Genomic DNA, 19,034 nt, shown 5'->3' with positions numbered 1-19,034 from the left:
ATCAATAAAGCAGTTTCCCCTCTATTAGATCAGACCAGGCACGGCCTGATATGACTACACCCCGCGTGAGATGTGGGATCATGAGTCTGTGGCATATGCCAGTGCACTCAGAGGGGGAGGAGGAGTACCCCTCAGGGGGGCTGCAATCGGGGCGAGTGCGGCTCGGGGCTGCTCTTGCACCCCCAGCCCCCCCTCCCACACTTCACTCCGGGACTCGGATATGGAGCCCACAGAGCCATCTGGTGTAGAGAGCCAGTTCGAGGGGTGTGGCTACCCCCGTACTCAGGGGTGTGCCACTGCCAGTCGACCCCTGGCCTCCAAACTAGCACCTCCTGCCCACTCAGGGGAAAGGCTGTCTTTCCAGGCAGGAGAGGAGAACACGGAAGGAGAAAGCGAGGCTGGCCAGGGGCAGTCCTGTCAGGCCAGTGGCTTGGCCAGGTGGCATGGTAGAGAGTCTAGCGATGATGGCGCATGAGGGACTACATGAAGCGGGGCTACTTTCGGGCTGGCCCTCACCCCTCCAGCAAGACCTCGGGTGGTGCCGCCTCCTCAATTCCCTCACCTTGCTCACATTGACCTCGTGTCACGTGACAGATTGGTTTCAGGAGTGGAGTAGAATGATAACACTATATAACACAATTTTTTATTCCTGGGTAGTAAGTATCATTTCTTAATTGCTCATGCCTAAAAATTGTAGAAAATAGCTTATAATTCCACACAAACGTTGCTTTTGTGACCAGGACAGTTATATTTGGAAATTTATCTATTTTCAATAAGAAAACGGGTGTATTTGTGTTTTATCGTTCACATAAAGTCAGAAAAAACTACATATGAATACAAATTGACATGTATTTATACTAAAGTAATACAAAAATTACCTAGAAAAAATGTAGAAGTGAGTAGTTTTTCTAGATTTACGATTATACTGTAAATCACTTTCACGAATCAGCCCCCAAATGTAGTCTCCCATCATGTTCTCGTTATACTGTCCTTGGTAGCGGCGTTCAAAGTCCAGTATATCCTGGTGGAAGCGCTCGCCTTGCTCCTCCGAGTATGCTCCCATGTTCTCCTTGAATTTATCAAGTTGAGCATCAAGGATATGGACTTTGAGGGACATCCTACAGCCCATTGTGCCGTAGATTTTCACCAGAGTCTCAACCAGCTCCACGTAGTTTTCGACCATGTAATTGCCCAGGAAGCCACGAACCACTGCAACAAAGCTGTTCCAAGCCACTTTCTCCTTCCTAGTGAGCTTCTTGGGGAATTCATTGCACTCCAGGATCTTCTTCATCTGTGGTCCGACGGAGACACCGGCTTTGACCTTTGCCTCAGACAGCTTAAGGAAGAAGTCTTGAAGGTACTTAAAGGCTGCCGACTCCTTATCTACAGCTCTGGCAAATTGTTTCATAAGGCCCAATTTGATGTGCAGTGGTGGCATCAGCACCAGTGGCTCCCAATTGACGTTGTTCCTCCCCACAGAGAATTCGGTCCGCTGTGGCCAGTCCCGCCTGTGGTAGTGCGCCTTGGTGTCCCTGCTGTCCCAAAGGCAAAGATAGCAGGGAAACTTGGTAAAACCGCCTTGGAGACCCATCAAGAATGCCACCATTTTGAAGTGTCCGATGACCTCCCAGCCATACTCAAGGCATCCAGAAAGGTATCGATGCTGTTGTATCCTCTTTGAGGTGCACCGAGTGAGCCAGCGGAAGAGACGGATTCTTGTTACGATTATGGAGCAGCATTACTTTGTGGCTCCTGGATGAGCTGTCAATGAAGAGGCGCCACTCATTCTGGTTACAGGCGATTCCGATTGCCTCGAACAGACTGGTCACATTGTGGCAGAAGCAGAGCCCATCTTGATGGGTGAAGAAGCTGCAAAAAGATTGGTGATGCTTCCTCTGAACTGCGACTTGCACACTTTCATCCAACAAGTTCCACTGCTTGAGCCTAGGCGTCAAAAGCTCGGCATTGGACTTGGTGAAACCAAGATCTCTGATCAAGTCGTTGAGGTCTTTTTTTTATGGGTTTCTCTCCTCAGCTCCACCGCTGAAATTGTCATCTGGATCTACACCTTTCCCTCGCTCTCTGACTTGCTGCTGTCTTATAAAGATGGCTGTTCTCTTTCTCCGGAGGAGTGGGTACGGGAGCTCATGGCAGTGTGGCACCGGGGCCATGGATGAAGGAAGGAAGATACGTGATAGCAGGTGCATTCTTGCCAGTCCGACGTTTGTACGGGTCCACCATGCAGAAGTAGCAGTTGCTTGAGTGGTCAGTGGGTTCCCGCCAAATTCTTGGGATAGCGAACTTCGTGACTCTCTCTTCCCCTTTGTACCATCCTACAAAAATACATTTCACCCATGACTAATGTGTAAGAGATTCTCGCAACATTTTTCATATATGATATCTTTTTTCAATATCATTGAAAATTGTAAACATATTTTTTTTTTTTACAAATTATATAACAAATAAATTTCGAGCAAAAATTGTCCATCTTACCTTCCAGAATTTGTTTGCATTGCTCGCAGGTTAAATGAGGTGCCCAGGGTTAGTCTTGATCCCCTACAGGCATGCCGAAATATGTCTTGTAGGCTTCACACATCTTAGCAGATGCTTCCACAGAGTACTTTTCGCTCTTGTCTTGATAAATTGGTCGTAGACATAGCAAAATGCGTCTGCCGGATGCTTGCAGCCTCGTGATGCCATCTCAGAAAAACGCAGATATGTATCCACGAAGGCAGCTGGAACCTAACTGAACTGGTGGACTTAAGGCCTCTGTATTTATGTAGTGCTGAACTCGACACGGCAGCTTCTTGCTTTTCTTTCTCACTTTATTTCGCTAATACCGATCAACATTCCTTCCGCTAACACCAATCAACATTCCTCCAGCACGCTCTCCGCTCGCTCGCCGCATTCCGCCGGCCTTGCTCGCTCCGCGTCTCTCACTCTGTCGACTCTCCTCTCCACTCTCTCCATCACAGTTCAGCCGCTCTTTATCGGCTTCTCCGTCACACTCAGCCTTGTCTCTATCGGCTTCACCGCCACACTCCAGCCGCTTTCTGCTGGCTTCGCCATCACACTCCAGTCGCTTCTGCTGGCTGCTCCACTGCTACCTTATACTTCTCCACTGCTACCCTATACTTCTCCGTTGCTACCCTATACTTCTCCACTGCTTCCGTATGCTTCTCTGCTGCTACCCTATACTTCTCTACTGCTTCTGGCTCTGCTGCTTCCGCTCCAACATTCTTCTTCTCCTCCCAGGCGCGAACTCCCGTCTCCTTCAAAACCCCCTCTCTTTATGCCCAAGCCAATTAATCTCTAATTAATCAGGTGGCGTCCCCCGTGACGCCCCTCGCCCACAGCCCCCGCTGGCACCCGCCACGTGCTCCAGACAACGCAGCGCCACTTAGCGACAACAACAACCTCCCGGCCAATTAGCGCCCTGCGTCCCTAATCACTCCCTACCACCTGCTACTGTCCTCAGACAGCTTGGCGTCACATTTAGACAGTAACAAATCCCAGCCAATCAGCGCCCTGTGTCCTTAATTGCCCCCTATCCGTCTCTAGCCTCCTCCTCGCGCCTTGACGACAATAACAACCTCGACCTCGTATGCTCCCACTGTACTCTGCGAACACGTGCCCCCGACTCCCGCGCGTGGCGCATATTTCAGGCACTACATTTATACTACTATTTATATTACTGGAAAGTTCTAGAATGTTCTAGAAGTTACTCCAAGTTTACTCAGCACTGAATCTATCTGGAATGTTCTGGAAAATTGGTAAATTTCAAAATATAACTCTCCTGGTCACAAAAGCAAAGTTTTTGGGGAATAATAGTCATTTTCTGTACTTTGAGGCATAAGCAATTAGAAAATAACACTTACTACCCAGGAACCAAAAAAATTGTTACACAGTGTAATACAAATTACTCGGCGGTGGCCTATTTACATGCGACATGAGCAGGGCCTAAAGTTGGCTCCTTGCGTCACACCCACGGCGAGTCTGCATTTTTCCCTCCTTTTCCCGAGCTCTGGCCATGAAGGGCGTAGTTGTATGGGGCCGTGCCTGGTTTGGCCTAATAGGGGGAGAACCGCTTGGTGCAAAATACAAATTTATTGGTGGTGGCCCCTCTGCACACGGCGTGCGCAATACCTAAAGTTGGCGCCTTACCCCATCTACACACCCCCAATACCACCTCCACCCGAGGTTATGCGGCCTTCCCATGGCTCAGGGAGATGGCTTCTTGGGGTGAAGACCCTGTGCACACTTCGCCGGCAGAAGAGAGGGTTTGCTAAACTGAAGGCCTCCCGTTCAGGCAGAGCCCTTTCATAGAGTTAGCTGCCTGCCTAGCAACAAGTCACCTGCACACCTACAACGCACCACCAACAATATGAAGACCAAGACGACACAGACTGTGTAACATTTTATCTCCCTCCGAGTTTGTCTGGGCAATGAGGAACTTTCTGTGGTGACTCGACCTGGTGTGCATGGTGCGGTGGCACTAGAACCCGTTCGTCTGCACACATCCACTCTCCTGCGCGCCATTATCCAGACTAAGCCACTCATGCCCTGTGCCTCACTTCCTGGTTTATGCACCTGATTCGCTACCGATAGGGTAGGGGCTGTACAGGATTTGACAGCACTAACCACGCGACTCCCAACTCTCCCCTTCCACCCCTTCCTGCCTCCATCAACCACCCTCTAACTATCTTCTTGGTTCTTTCGGTAAAGTAACGTAGAATGGAAATAATAAAATAATAAAAATAAAACATAATAAAATAATTCTCACGACGTTTCGGCCACAACGCAAGCAGCCGTTCTCAGGTGAAGAGCAGGTCTGTCGATAAGACAGAGTCTGAATGATACGTCCTGGGCTTGGAGCGTCTATTTAAGCTGGGAGGGAGGAGGAAGAGCGCCTTGACAAAATAATTTGCATATCAAGAGGATTTTTTTGCATATTTATGGGAAATGCAGATATGCGACTAGTACTACTTGTGAAATGCGTAGGAGGTTTGGCGGGGGGTTTAAAGTCATGTTTTGCCCGTGCATTATGCAGGACCAGCAGCATCAAAGGGAGGGGATAGGGGGAAGCATTAATAAAGGGAAGGAATGTTAACAGTATGTAGCTGCAGCAACCAAACCACCACGTTAACAACCAAAGTATAAACTACATAGTATCATAAGTATACTAAAAATACTCTCCAATAAGCTGAGCTACCAACAGTAAGTAATACACCACTCTGTCTTATCAACAGACCTGTTCTTCACCTGAGGACGGCTGCTTGCGTTGTGGCCGAAACATCGTGAGAATGATTTTATTGTTTTATTTTTATTATTTTATTATTTCCATTCTACGTGACTTTACCGAAAGAACCAAGAAGATGAATCCCTGCTGTCACGAAAGCTTTAAATCGAAACCCTCTAACTAGCTATCAATAAACTTTTGAATTACTCCCAGAGAGAAGCAGTCATTCGCACGGGCTTGGGCGTAGCCATTTCCATACTTCTGCTGGGGACCGCCACGTATTCGATCAACATTGAACTTCTTACATTAGGAAAACACATAGTCAGGCCTCCAACTTAGACTGACTTGGCCTAACAACCTTTGTCCGAGGTGTGGGGGATGGCGGTACTCGTAATAACACAGAGAGAGAAAGAGCGACCCCTGAACAACATGTTTCCCACATTCCGCTTTTCTCTCCGTCGCCAACACAGGTTCCTTTGTCCCCTGTCACATCGTGTACCCATTCACACTTGTGAAAGTTGGGTACCCATAGTTACCCATTCACATTCGTGAATGGTAACTATGCGTATGAACTTATGTTAGTATGCTATTGCTGTGATATGTTATGATGTACAAAGCTTTGGCTTATTTCTTCTTGGTTCTTTCGGTAAAGTCACGTAGAAGGAAATAATAAAATAAAAAATATATAACATAATAAAATTCTCACGACGTTTCGGCCACAACACAAGCAGCCGTCCTCAGGTGAAGAAACAGAGCTGTCGGAAAGACAGCGCTCCAATGAACACTGCTAAGCTTGGCAGCGTATTTTAAGCTGGGTGTGAGGAGCAGAGCGCCTTGACAAAGGAGTTTAGATATCAAAAGAGGAATTTAGCATAGAAGTAGCTATGGTAATGTGAGAGATTAGCATGATGTTAAAGTTAGAAATTAGCATGTAACTGGGAGATGAGCATGATGTTAATGTGAGGAATTAGCATGTAACTGGTCACGGAAGTGGCTATGTTAAAGTCAGAGTTTACATATCAACAGAGGCATTTAGTATATTGACGCTAAAGAACTGCAACTACCCAACTATCATACAATACACCGATGTGAAAAAACTAAATATAAACTACATCAATATAATCAATGTACTCAATATATTCTCCAATAAGCTGAGCTATTAACATTAAGTAACTGGGTATACACTACACTATATAATGACTACCATATAGTGAACCGATAAAAACTAAATTATAAACTACACCAATATCATCAATATACTCAATATACTCTCCAATAAGCTGAGTATACATATCAACAGCAGAATTTAGCATATTGACGATAAAGAACTGCAACTACCATACTACCATACAATAAACCGATGTGAAAAAACGAAATTATTATATCATGCCTCCAACTAATCTTTTTTCTTACATCACACGACTATACCCCGTGTTATAAACTGCCATAGACAAACCCAAACATTGAATTATACACTGCGTTACTATACACCGCCTTAGACTATGCATTGTAATATTACACTATGTGTTATTCTACCAACCCTACTGTATACCACACTGCTGTATATTCACTATACAATTAAGATACTATATATTACCTTATAAATTATATTAAACATTACATTGTTATACTAATCATTATTATAAAATCTGCTATAAACTATACCATTGACCGTCGCGTGAAGGTACTAAGAGGCAATGCCAGCGAATGGACAGCGGTTTAAAAGTCACCGTAAAACACAATCAATCAAGACCTGAAATAGTTTATCATGTCCTTCCAATGATTGCTGAGCTAGAATCCATCTTCTCGGTTGAAAATGTATCTGTGTTTGAATATGTGGATGGCCTCATGAACGAATCTCTCATGGTAGCCGAATGGCTTGCAGAGAACCTCCGTCTTGAAGAAGTCAATGTCATGTGAGCCCACTGAATTATAACAATGGTCTGCCATGGCTGAGGTGTTCGTCCTACCGTGTTTCAGGTCTGCTTTATGTTCACGGATGCGGTCCGAGACATGTCGTTTGGTTTCTCCAATGTAACTGCTACCAAAGAGGCAACTTAGTTTGTAGACGCCCGGGTACTGTATGTCTGGTACCACATCTTTTACAGACGGGACCAGATCACGGATTTTATGCACTGTGTTGAATCGGACCTGGATTTGTGTTTATTCGGGATTTCGGAGATATTTGTTGTGACCCCCGCAATGTAGGGTGAGGTGATGGTTTTGAATTGCTACTCAAGAGGATCCTTCTTCATGGTTGGAGTGATGGCTTTGTGGATTGTGTAGTCGGAGTAACTATTAGCCTTGAGAGCTTGGTGTACGTGCTTGAGTTCACTGGCAATGTGTTCCTGGTCGGAGATGCATTGGGCTCTATGGTGTAGAGTCTTGATGAGGAAATTCTTCTGGGATGGATGGTGGTGGGAATCCGGTTTTAAGTAGACAGAGTGGCTCATTGAACCATCAGGTCTCCTTCTAATTAGGACATCCAAAAAGGGTAGCTTGCCCTCTTTTTAGACTTCCATGGTGAATCTGATGGCTGGGTGTATGGAATTGATGTGGTCGAGGAATTGGTCTAGAGCCGGCCGGCCATGTGGCCAGATGACAAAAGTGTCATCCACGTACCTCTTCCATAAGGTCGGGCGTAGAGTGGCAGTCTGGATGGCGTCAGTCTCAAATTTCTCCATGAAAATGTTGGCTACAACCGGAGATAGGGGAGCCCATTGGGGTGCCCTCAGTTTGTTTGTAGAAAGTTCCATTCCAGGTGAAGTATGTGTTGGTTAAGCAGTGTCTCACCAGGGGGGGGGGTACATCAGGATGCAGTCCTTGATGAACCAAGTCTTCAATGATTGCGATGGTGTCAGGAAACCACATCAAAACTGACAAGCTGGTCGTCTGGGGATAAGGAAATACCCTTGATTGTCGATACCAGGTGAGTAGAGTTTAGTACCGCAGAGGTGTTTTTTCCAGTAAAAGGCCGCAGGATTTCAGACAAAAAACGAGCCAGCTTGTAAGTGGGGGAGTTGATAGTAGAGACAATGGGACGAAGGGGTGTATCTTTACGTATCTTTGGTAAGCCATATCATCTTGGTGGCCTAGCCGCAGAAGGTTTCAACGAGAACTGTTTGGTTTGATCAATTAATGCGGTTGAATCATAAATGATTTTGTTGTTTTTAATGAGGAGGCTGTTGGTCGGGTCTCTTCTTTTTTTTGTAATGCTGCCATATTTGATTAGTTCATGAATTGTGTTGTTATATTCTATTTTGTCCATGATGACAGTGGCATTGCCCTTGTCGGCTGAGAGGATGACAATGTCACCCCTTTTTTTTATTGAGATAATTCAAAACACTCATCTTTGCTGATATTGCTAGCTGGCATCTTAGCGTTTTTGAGGGTTGCAGCGATTTCAGATCTTGCTACGTCTGCAGCGATGTGACCCAAGCCCTTGAGAGCCACGTCTACATGGGCAATAATATCATTAACTGGTATGTGTCTAGGTGTGACTGCAAAGTTTAGCCCTTTAGCTAAAACGGATTTCAGACCATCAGAAATAGAACTGTTACTGCGATTAATTACGACTTTGTTAACGTCTAGCTTTTCGGTGTGTGGGTCCGGTCTCTTGTTGGAGAGGAAGTTGAATTTGGAAATCAAGTTGTCCTTACATTTGGTCGACATAGTAGCAGCTGAAGAGGCAGTCATATTTTCTACATGTTCCCACTCCGATGTGGACATTGTTGCCGTCAATGATAAGTTTGATTTGCAGTGTCTTGTCTAACTGATCTAGTTCAGTGTGCGTAAGTATGATTTTTTTCTGAGATAAGAGCTAAGCTAAATTTCGATTTAAAGCTTTCGTGACTGCAGGGATTCATCTTCTTGGTTCTTTCGGTAAAGTCACGTAGAAGGGAAGTAATAAAATAATAAAAACAAAACATTATAAAATAATTCTCACGACGTTTCGGCCACAACGCAAGCAGCCGTCCTCAGGTGAAACCAGGTCTTTTGAGGCGACAGCGTCTGAATGAAACAGCACCATGCTTGGAGCTTATATTTAAGCAGGGTTGGAAGGGGGGGGGGAAAGGGCGCCTTGACAAAAGAATTTGCATATCAAGAGGAATTTAGCATATTTATGGGAAATGCAGGTATTTGATTAGTACTACTTATGCCCGTGCATTATGCAGGAATAGCAGCATCAAAGGGAGGGGATATGGGAAATGCAGGTATCCAGACTGCCACTCTACGCCCGACCTTATGGAAGAGGTACGTAGATGAAACTTTTGTCATCTGGCCACATGGCCGGCCTGCTCTAGATCAATTTCTCGACCACATCGATTCCATACACCCAGCCATCAGATTCACCATGGAAGTCGAAAAAGATGGCAAGCTACCCTTTTTGGATGTCCTAATGAAAAGGAGACCTGATGGTTCAATGAACCACTCTGTCTACAGAAAAGCCACCCATACGGATGCTTACCTAAAACCGGATTCCCACCACCATCCATCCCAGAAGAATTCCCTCATCAAGACTCTATACCATATAGCCCAATGCATATCCGACCAGGAACACATTGCCAGTGAACTCAAACACGTACGCCAAGCTCTTAAGTCTAATGGTTACTCCGACTACACAATCCGCAAAGCCATCACTCCAACCATCAAGAAGGATCCTGTTGAGGAGCCTTTCAAGACCATCACCTTACCCTACATTGCTGGGGTCACAAAAAGATCTCCAAAATCTTGATAAAACACAATATCCAGGTCCGATTCAACACAGTACATAAAATCCGCGATCTGGTCCCGTCTGTAAAATATGTGGTTCCAGACATACAGTACCCTGGCGTCTACAAACTAAGTTGCCTCTGTGGTAGCAGTTACATTGGAGAAACCAAACGACATGTCTCGGACCGCATCCGTGAACATAAAGCAGACTTCAAACACGGTAGGACAAACACCTCAGCCGTGGCAGATCACTGTTACAATTCAGTGGGCTCACATGATATTGACTTCTCCAAGACAGAGGTTCTCTGCAAGCCATCTGGCTACCATGAGAGATTCGTTCATGAGGCGATCCACATATACAAACACAGAGACAATTTCAACCGAGAAGATGGATTCTGGCTTAGCAATCATTGGAAGGACGTAATAAACCATTTCGGATCTTAACTAATTGTGTTCACAATTACGGTGACTTTCAGACCGCCTTCCACTCACTGGCATTGTATTCTCCGCAGGGAATGGATTCTTTGCTCCGCTGCAAGTCTCCATCACTACTCTCCCATTGACATATTTCGTTGCTTCCTCTTAGTATCTTTCACAAGACGGTCAATGGTACAGTGTATAATAACAAATAGTATAAAATTTATATGCTTAATACAATGTACAAAGTAATATATAGTATCGTAATTGTATAGTGAATATACAGCAGTGTGATATACATTAGGGTGGGTAGAATAATACATAGTGTAATATTACAATGTATAAGGTGGTTTAGCAATACAGTATATAATTTAATGTTGGGTTTGTCTATGGCAATATATAGTACGGTGTAGACTCGTGTGATGTAAGAGAATAAAGTTTAGATGGAAGCATATTATTTTTTTTTACGACGTAGAATTGTAATGTATTACTTACTGTTAATAACTCAGCTTATTGTAGAGTATATTTAGTATACTGATGATACTATGTAGTTTATACTTTAGTTGTTTACGTGGTGGTTTAGTTTCTGCAGCTACATACTATTAACACTCCTTCCCTTTATTAATGCTACCCCTATCCCCTCCCTTTGATGCTGCTAATCCTGCATAATGCACGGGCATAAGTAGTACTATTCACATACCTGCATTTCCCATATCCCCTCCCTTTGATGCTGCTAATCCTGCATAATGCACGGGCATAAGTAGTACTAATCACATACCTGCATTTCCCATATCCCCTCCCTTTGATGCTGCTAATCCTGCATAATCACATACCTGCATTTCCCATATGCTGCTAATCCTGCATAATCACATACCTGCATTTCCCATATCCCCTCCCTTTGATGCTGCTAATCCTGCATAATGCACGGGCATAAGTAGTATGGGAAATGCAAGTAAGTAGTACTAATCACATACCTGCATTTCCCAGAAATATGCTAAATTCCTCTTGATATGCAAATTCTTTTGTCAAGGTGCCCTTTCCCCCCCTTCCAACCCAACTTAAATATAAGCTCCAAGCATGGTGCTGTTTCATTCAGACGCTGTCGCCTTAACAGACCTGGTTTTCCCCTGAGGACGGCTGCTTGCGTTGTGGCCGAAACGTCGTGAGAATTATTTTATTATGTTTCATTTTTATTATTTTATTACTTCCCTTCTACGTGATTTTACCGACAGAACCAAGAAGAAGAGCTAAGCTAGTTCTAGATATAATTCGTTTCGCATTATAAGAAGTTACAGCAGCAGAGGTTAGTGTAAATGTGATTGGTATTACCTTAGAGTCGCGGCATCTCTTCAGAAAGGTGAGAGACTCGATTAGCTGAGCCTTCTTATCCCGGAGTTTGTTGAAGGATCTCAAGGTTATGTGGAATCCCTCCCCGTAGAGGTGATTAAATTTCGATGTAAAGTTTTCGCGACTGCAGGGATTCATCTTCTTGGTTCTTTCGGTAAAGTCACGTAGAAGGGAAATAATAAAATAATAAAAATAAAACAATGCAATTCTCACGACGTTTCGGCCACAACACAAGCAGCCGTCCTCAGGCGAAGAGAATATGTACAGTGAAGGAAAAAAGTATTTGATCCCCTGCTGATTTTGTACGTTTGCCCACTGATAAAGATATGATCAGTCTATAATTTAAATGGTAGGTTTATTTGAACAGTGAGAGAGAATAACAACAACAAAATCCAGAAAACACATGTCTAAATTGTTATAAATTAATTTTCATTTTAATGAGGGAAATAAGTATTTGACCCCTCTGAAAAACATGACTTAGTACTTTGTGGCAAAACCCTTGTTGGCAATCACAGAGGTCAGACGTTTCTTGTAGTTGGCCACCAGGTTTGCACACATCTCAGGAGGGATTTTGTCCCACTCCTCTTTGCAGATCTTCTCCAAGTCATTAAGGTTTCGAGGCTGACGTTTAGCAACTCGAACCTTCAGCTCCCTCCACAGATTTTCTATGGGATTAAGGTTTGGAGACTGGCTAGGCCACTCCAGGACCTTAATGTGCTTCTTCCCATCCACGACCCATTTTCAATGCCCTGGCTGAGGGAAGGAGGTTCTCACCCAAGATTTGACGGTACATGGCCCCGTCCATCGTCTCTTTGATGCGGTGAAGTTGTCCTGTCCCCTTAGCAGAAAAACACCCCCAAAGTATAATGTTTCCACCTCCATGTTTGACGGTGGGGATGATGTTCTTGGGGTCATAGGCAGCATTCCTCCTCCTCCAAACAGCGAGTTGAGTTGATGCCAAAGAGCTCCATTTTGGTCTCATCTGACCACAACACTTTCACCCAGTTGTCCTCTGAATCATTCAGATGTTCATTGGCAAACTTTAGACGGGCATGTATATGTGCTTTCTTGAGCAGGGGGACCTTGCGGGCGCTGCAGGATTTCAGTCCTTCACGGCGTAGTGTGTTACCAACTGTTTTCTTGTTGACTATGGTCCCAGCCGCCTTGAGATCATTGACAAGATCCTCCCGTGTAGTTCTGGGCTGATTCCTCACCGTTCTCATGATCATTGCAACTCCACGAGGTGAGATCTTGCATGGAGCCCCAGGCCGAGGGAGATTGACAGTTCTTTTGTGTTTCTTCCATTTGCGAATAATCGCACCAACTGTTGTCACCTTCTCACCAAGCTGCTTGGCGATGGTCTTGTAGCCAATTCCAGCCTTGTGTGGGTCTACAATCTTGTCCCTGACATGCTTGGAGAGCTCTTTGGTCTTAGGAGCACACCCTTTAAGAGTGTGCTCCTAATCTCAGCTCGGTACCTGTATAAAAGACACCTGGGAGCCAGAAATCTTTCTGATTGAGAGGGCGTCAAATACTTATTTCCCTCATTAAAACGCAAATCAATTTATAACATTTTTCACATGCGTTTTTCTGGATTTTGTTGTTGTTATTCTGTCTCTCACAGTACAAATTAACCTACCATTAAAAATATAGACTGATCATTTCTTTATCAGTGGGCAAACGTACAAAATCAGCAGGGGATCAAATACTTTTTTCCCTCACTGTATGACAATAGCCCTGCTATAAGCCTGTTCTAACCCTCTCCCATTCCACCTGGAACATTATAAATCATAACCTTGTGTTCACTGCTGGAATGATGTTATAGAGTTGCATGAATGCATGAGTATGCTTTAATGTGTCTCCGTCTTTGTGTTTTTACCCTAAAGTGTCATATGATAATAAACAAAAAAAATGTGCGAAACATACATGTTGTGTAAACGATGACGAACAAATGCAATACAGCAGACATTGCCGAACGTGGGGGTTACGTTTCTGTTAAATGTCGTGTTGGGCAAAACCGACAAATAGGGTTGTGTTCCTGGGTCTAAAATGATAATGCCTTCCTTTGTTTAAATAATTCTACATTATTTTCTAACTTTCTATTGTACTGAAGGATATTAAGTCACTCTCCGTGTCTTTTGTGTGTGCACTCTTTTCAGTTTCACCTCGACAAAAAAAACCTGTCTCCATTACTCTTCCCGCACTATGTCACCCACGCTCAACACTCGCCCCTAACAATGTCACTATGAACTTCAATGATTCGCCGTCTAGGCGTCCGTGTAATGTCCTTAACAAGTGGAAGACTAGACGCATGCGGCAGTGAACATTTGTTTTGTGCCGTTGTGTGAGTTGATTGTCACCTTGTGGTGCCGAGCTTACGAAGCCACGGCAGATAATGTGTTGGCATTTCGTGTAGCCCACTTACTTGGCGTAGTACCAGCCCTAGTGGCGCTTGGGTGAGTGCTGGTCAGCGCGGAGGCACCACGTTACAGTGTGCGGTGCGGGCTCCCGGTGAGGGAGCGAGGGGGAGTGTCAGCCAGCCAGGATTACGTTGGGGCATGATACGCTGGTTGACCTGCCGGCACGTGACCGGATGATATTGGAGGGGGGCCACAGGTGGACAGGGGCCACTGAGCGGTTACGTGGTCTAATAGAGTTCTCGGGGAGCCTTCGGGAAAGACCACGAGAAATCTAGCAGGTGGGTGGGGCGAGAGGCAGCCCCAACCCAGGCCGATATAACGGGGGCCCCGTGAGGGGCTCGGGGTTCTTCGTGTTGCTGGTGATGAAGATCCACGTCGGGTAAAAGGAGCCTCTAGCCACGCGGTCCGTGACCCAGCTTGTGGTCCGGACCGGGATAGCGAAGCGTGTCTAGTTCTGCTGTAGCGTGACTAGATGAGCATTCAACACCCAAGTGTAGGTTGTTATGTTATGTTGATTTATTTAATAAATAGTGTTGTTCCCAAGATAACGTCTGCGACTCAGTTGGACTCACTACAAATGTGTTACATAAGCACACAAAAACATACACATGCAAAAAACATGCATGTTAAATACATATTTTTCCAACTTATGCAGAACTCTCTCAGCACTACTTTTCGATGTGGGGATGAGACTTGTGATGCCACAGCAATGGAGGAGCTCTGCCGGCGCTGCTCCCCCCTTGCAACCCCTCACACGAACACACACACATACCCCCACGTAGGACCTCGTGGGGAAGTCACCTGGCCTTTGGGTTTTCACCCGAGAGCCTCCTCGTGGGGGACTCCATGGTTTCCCCCCGGGTGTGGCGCGCAAATCCCGTCAACATTCCTTCATCATTGTCCGGTGCTTGAGCGCAGGGGCTTATTTACACCGCGCGTTTTACGCAGTAGGTTTTCGTGGCGACGTTCACCTTAAGGGTATCGGCGGGTGTGAAATTCAAGCACGTGGTGCTGCTGATGGTGGTTGTGCTGGTGGTGGTTGTGGTGGTTGTGGTGGTGGTTGTTGTGGTGGTGCTGCTGGTGGTGGTTGTGGTGGTGGTTGTTGTGGTGGTGGTGCTGCTGGTGGTGGTTGTGTGTGATGCCGCAGCAGTGAAGCCGTTCTGCCGACGCCCCACCTACGACCCCACCTCCACCAAGCAGCCTGGCCCGACACTGCTCTCCCCTCACCGCCCCCCACATTAACACCCGCACACACCCCCACATAGAGCTTCGCGGGGAAGTCGCCTGGCCCACAAGTTTTCACCCAAGAGCCCTCCTCGTGGAGGGACATTCTCCACGGTTTTCCTGAGGCCAGGGAATTGTCTGAGGCTTTTCCCAGGCTACATAAGCACTGCGGCGCCGTAAATCAACGTGAAGTTACACGGTCGCGACGAGGCTACGCAGCCCCCGCGGTTAAGACACACACCACACACACAGATCAGCAGGCAGGTAGAGGGCGGAGCCACGAACGGCGGGAAATCAGGGCGGGCGTCGGATTGGCGGGACAAATGTGCTTGTGCACCAAAGCAGCAGCCCCGTGGCAGTCCCTTTGATGTGGAAGGTAAAGTGCGGACGTCTGAGAGAGCACTGGTCCGGCGAGAGTGGCGGGAAATCCGAGCCACCTGATTGGCCGAGGAGGCCAGCGGATCAGCGCCAAATTCCCTTTGATGTAAAGAGCAATAAAAGGCGAGGGAAGGTAGAATGAGGGGAGTTCGTGTCCAGCACAAGTTAGGAGCAGTCAGCTTGCCGGCCACTGGATCGTCCGTGTGACGAGTCGCAGCGCAGCCAGGCCCGCTCCAAGCCAGAGCAGCGAGCAGCCTCATCTCTCCACGACTTCCCGCAGATCCGAGCCAAATTGTGAGTACGGGAGAGAGAGGCAGAGAACGGCGGGATAGTTCCTAGACGGCATAACTCTAAGCAGGCGGGAAAGATTGGGTTTAAACCATCGTGAACCGATTAAACATCCCCACTGATTTCGGCTTCGTGATCCGGGGTATTTAGTATCAGACACGCCTGGAATAAATCGTTAGTGATCTATAACAGCCTCGTGTGGTGTCTACGAGTGTGAGGAAAGTGCATTGTGGTGTGTGTGCGCTCGCCGTAACGCGTGTGGTCGGTGCACGGTGTCACGGTGGAAGAAACGCTGCGCTCGAAGGACTCTGCGAGTGCGCATTTTGTCCTGAGACCCCTGACCCCAGCGCTGCGTGTGTGCTAACACCGATCCCAAATATCTGCCCCCACAGCCCTTTAAATAATCTCCAATAAAAAACCCCAATCGGCTACGCGTGTACGAGTGACGTCCCTGCCCTCTGACCCCTGATCCCCTGTTCCGCGCGTGCGATTGGTGCGTCGTCCTGAAACCCATCCCGAATACCCGCCCCACAGCCCTTTAAACAATCTCCATTACCCACCCTCGGCGGCAGCGCATGTGCGAGCGACGTCATTACCCTGACCCCTGACCCCCTGTTCCGCGCGTGTGATTGGTGCGCGGTCGTGAGAGCGGAGACGTCGCGTTTGAGTGGCTGCGCGTATACGTGTGAGGGCTGTGGCGTGCCGAGGGTCTCCTACTAACGTTGGGAGAAGTGTGAGTGAGGAGCGAGGAATTAATTCCAGGCAGCCGAGCACCAGCCCTGAATCATGCCCCCCAAACAGGCCGCGGCGCGAGGAGAGGAGCCGGAGAGCGGCAGCCCTCTCCCCGAGAACGAGGAGTTAAGCAGCAGCGGCTCTCACACGAGTGAGGAATTCGGAGGCGGCAGCCCCCCGCTGGTCAACCCCCCGCCGGGGGAGGACCCGGAGGGCCAGCAGCCTCAACATTTGCCGTATATTCATACGGTTATTTTTAGCGCGTGCACGTGGCGAACAATAAGAGCGGGTGGCTGCGCGTACGTGTGGTGGCCAGCAGCATGCCCAGGTGCGCGCGTGCAAGGAGTCGGCTCCGAACATTTGGGGGAGTGTGCGCGGGGAGTGTGTGGATAACCCCAGGTGGCCGAGCGCCAGCCACGAGTCATGCCTCACAGGGAGGACGCGGAGGCCACGAGGCTGAAGACTCGAGCGGCAGTGGCGCAGAGGGAGGAAGGAGAGGAGTCGGGGAGCATCAGCCCTCACACGAGTGAGGAGTTGGGGGGCGGCAGCCCCCACGATGTCAGCCCTCACATGAGTGAGGAGTTGGGGGGCGGCAGCCCCCACGATGTCAGCCCTCACATGAGTGAGGAGTCGGGGGACGGCAGCCCCCACGATGTCAGCCCTCACATGAGTGAGGAGTCGGGGGACGGCAGCCCCCACAATGTCAGTCCTAAAACGAGTGAGGAGTCGGGGGGCAGCAACCCCCACAGACTCTTCGCGTCACACCATGTACGGAAAACAACGCATTCTTTACACCGTGTAGAGCTGAAACACCCGTTCAATAAGGCTACGTTCGTCAAGGTTTTCCTCTATTGTATTCATTTTACCAAAATATAGAAAATGAAATACACCCTTCATAAATCACGAAGGCTCAGCTAGAAACATATTTAGTAACAAACTGCCAAGTTTGAGCCACCACGAACGATCACTTGGTGTGTTCCGTATTTAATGCTTCTCAACCAAGGTTGAAAGTGCATTTGTCCCACAAGCTTTGTAATGCCGTCAGCATGGATATCTTTTAGTTCAATTTAAAAGTCGTATTACTACAGATTATTTAAAAGCACTGAACAGATGGAAGTCTCAAAGCGCTATAACAAGTTTTTTTTAGCCGGGACGTGTGATGTTTGGGTCTCGAATTAGGTGTTTATTCTGGACGTCTACGTTGTTGCACTCTCTTCACCAGTGTCCTTCCGGATCTAGGTGAGATAGAATGGTGACAGCATCCCAGGAGGAGGATCGGGACTTAAATTGGCGGTGAGGTACGAGGGCTATATTATCTGCACATATAAACTTGTGAGATTATATACATGGCATGTCACTTATGTTAAACAGTGACGGTGCAGCACCATGCCTTGAGGCAGGCCATTGTTCGCAATTATTTTGCGGCTATGTTTGCTCGCCAGGTGTCCACTCTGAGAGTACGGTAGCTGAGCAGCAAGCCACGGCACCAAACAGTGTAAATTGGCAACAGAGAGGAGGTCAATCATTGCTGTGCCAGTTTTCTGTTTATGTTGGAAACCAGGTTTCAACGAGTGATGAAGGCAACGATTCGTTCGTAGAGGCAATGACTCGCTCGGGAGGCAGCTATGGGAGGGGTCGATATTGCGGGTTGTGTCTGACAAGCGTGGGGCACGTTCCACAGCTTGGATGGTGGATGACGAGAGGGATATTGGCCTGCTGGAGCAGGGGTGCAAGTCTTGAAGTTTTCCAGGGTTTCAGAATGGAAATGACTTTGGCTTGCTTCCATTAATTTTGGATTTTGTCTGTCCTGTGTATGATGGTGAAGAGGTTTACAAGTCATTGTTGTCCATATAGTCCCAGGACTAATGACGAAATAGTTTAAGTTGCAGCTTTACATTGATAAATGTTTATACTGCTTCGGGCTATGTACACACACCAACGTTTGTGTCCTGTTTGGGTCTTTTTACGTGATACAAGTGTAATACGAGAGTATACCGACGGTTGCCGATCAGTGGGATAGGCTCTGCCGCTTCAGGCATTAGCCAATTCGGTGCATGGCATCAATTGGGCCAAAGTTCAAGGGCAGAGCTCAAGGGTGCTCGTGGGTAACCATCTAGAAGGTTCGTGAGGGGGCGTGGCTATAGGCGGGGCTGGGTGACGTGTGAGAGGGGTTATAAGGGGAAGCAGGAAAAGGCTCGTGGTCAGTGTGTGGAGTCTGGAAGCGGGACCACGTCTCGCGCCTCCGGAACGCCAGCGGCCAGCGGTGTGCGGGAGCG

The 19,034-nt window shown here is 47.2% G+C and overlaps 1 protein-coding gene across 1 annotated transcript in view; it reads left to right on the top strand.

Annotated features, from left to right (window-relative positions):
- LOC144937491 (polycystin family receptor for egg jelly-like) overlaps positions 1-18,498 on the top strand; it is a 51,663-nt gene extending 33,165 nt beyond the window's left edge. The window contains exons 9-11 of the mRNA XM_078864738.1: positions 16,828-17,007; positions 17,158-17,476; positions 18,440-18,498. Coding sequence (XP_078720864.1) covers positions 16,828-17,007; positions 17,158-17,476; positions 18,440-18,498 — 558 coding nt within the window. The remainder of the gene's footprint in view (positions 1-16,827; positions 17,008-17,157; positions 17,477-18,439) is intronic.
- Positions 18,499-19,034: the final 536 nt, after the last annotated feature.

The sequence above is a fragment of the Lampetra fluviatilis genome, chromosome 19 (genome assembly GCF_964198595.1).
Source record: "Lampetra fluviatilis chromosome 19, kcLamFluv1.1, whole genome shotgun sequence".
Taxonomy (NCBI): Eukaryota; Metazoa; Chordata; class Hyperoartia; order Petromyzontiformes; family Petromyzontidae; genus Lampetra; species Lampetra fluviatilis.
The sequence above is the reverse complement of the archived record's forward strand: the minus strand, read 5'-3'. Positions and strand labels throughout refer to the sequence as shown.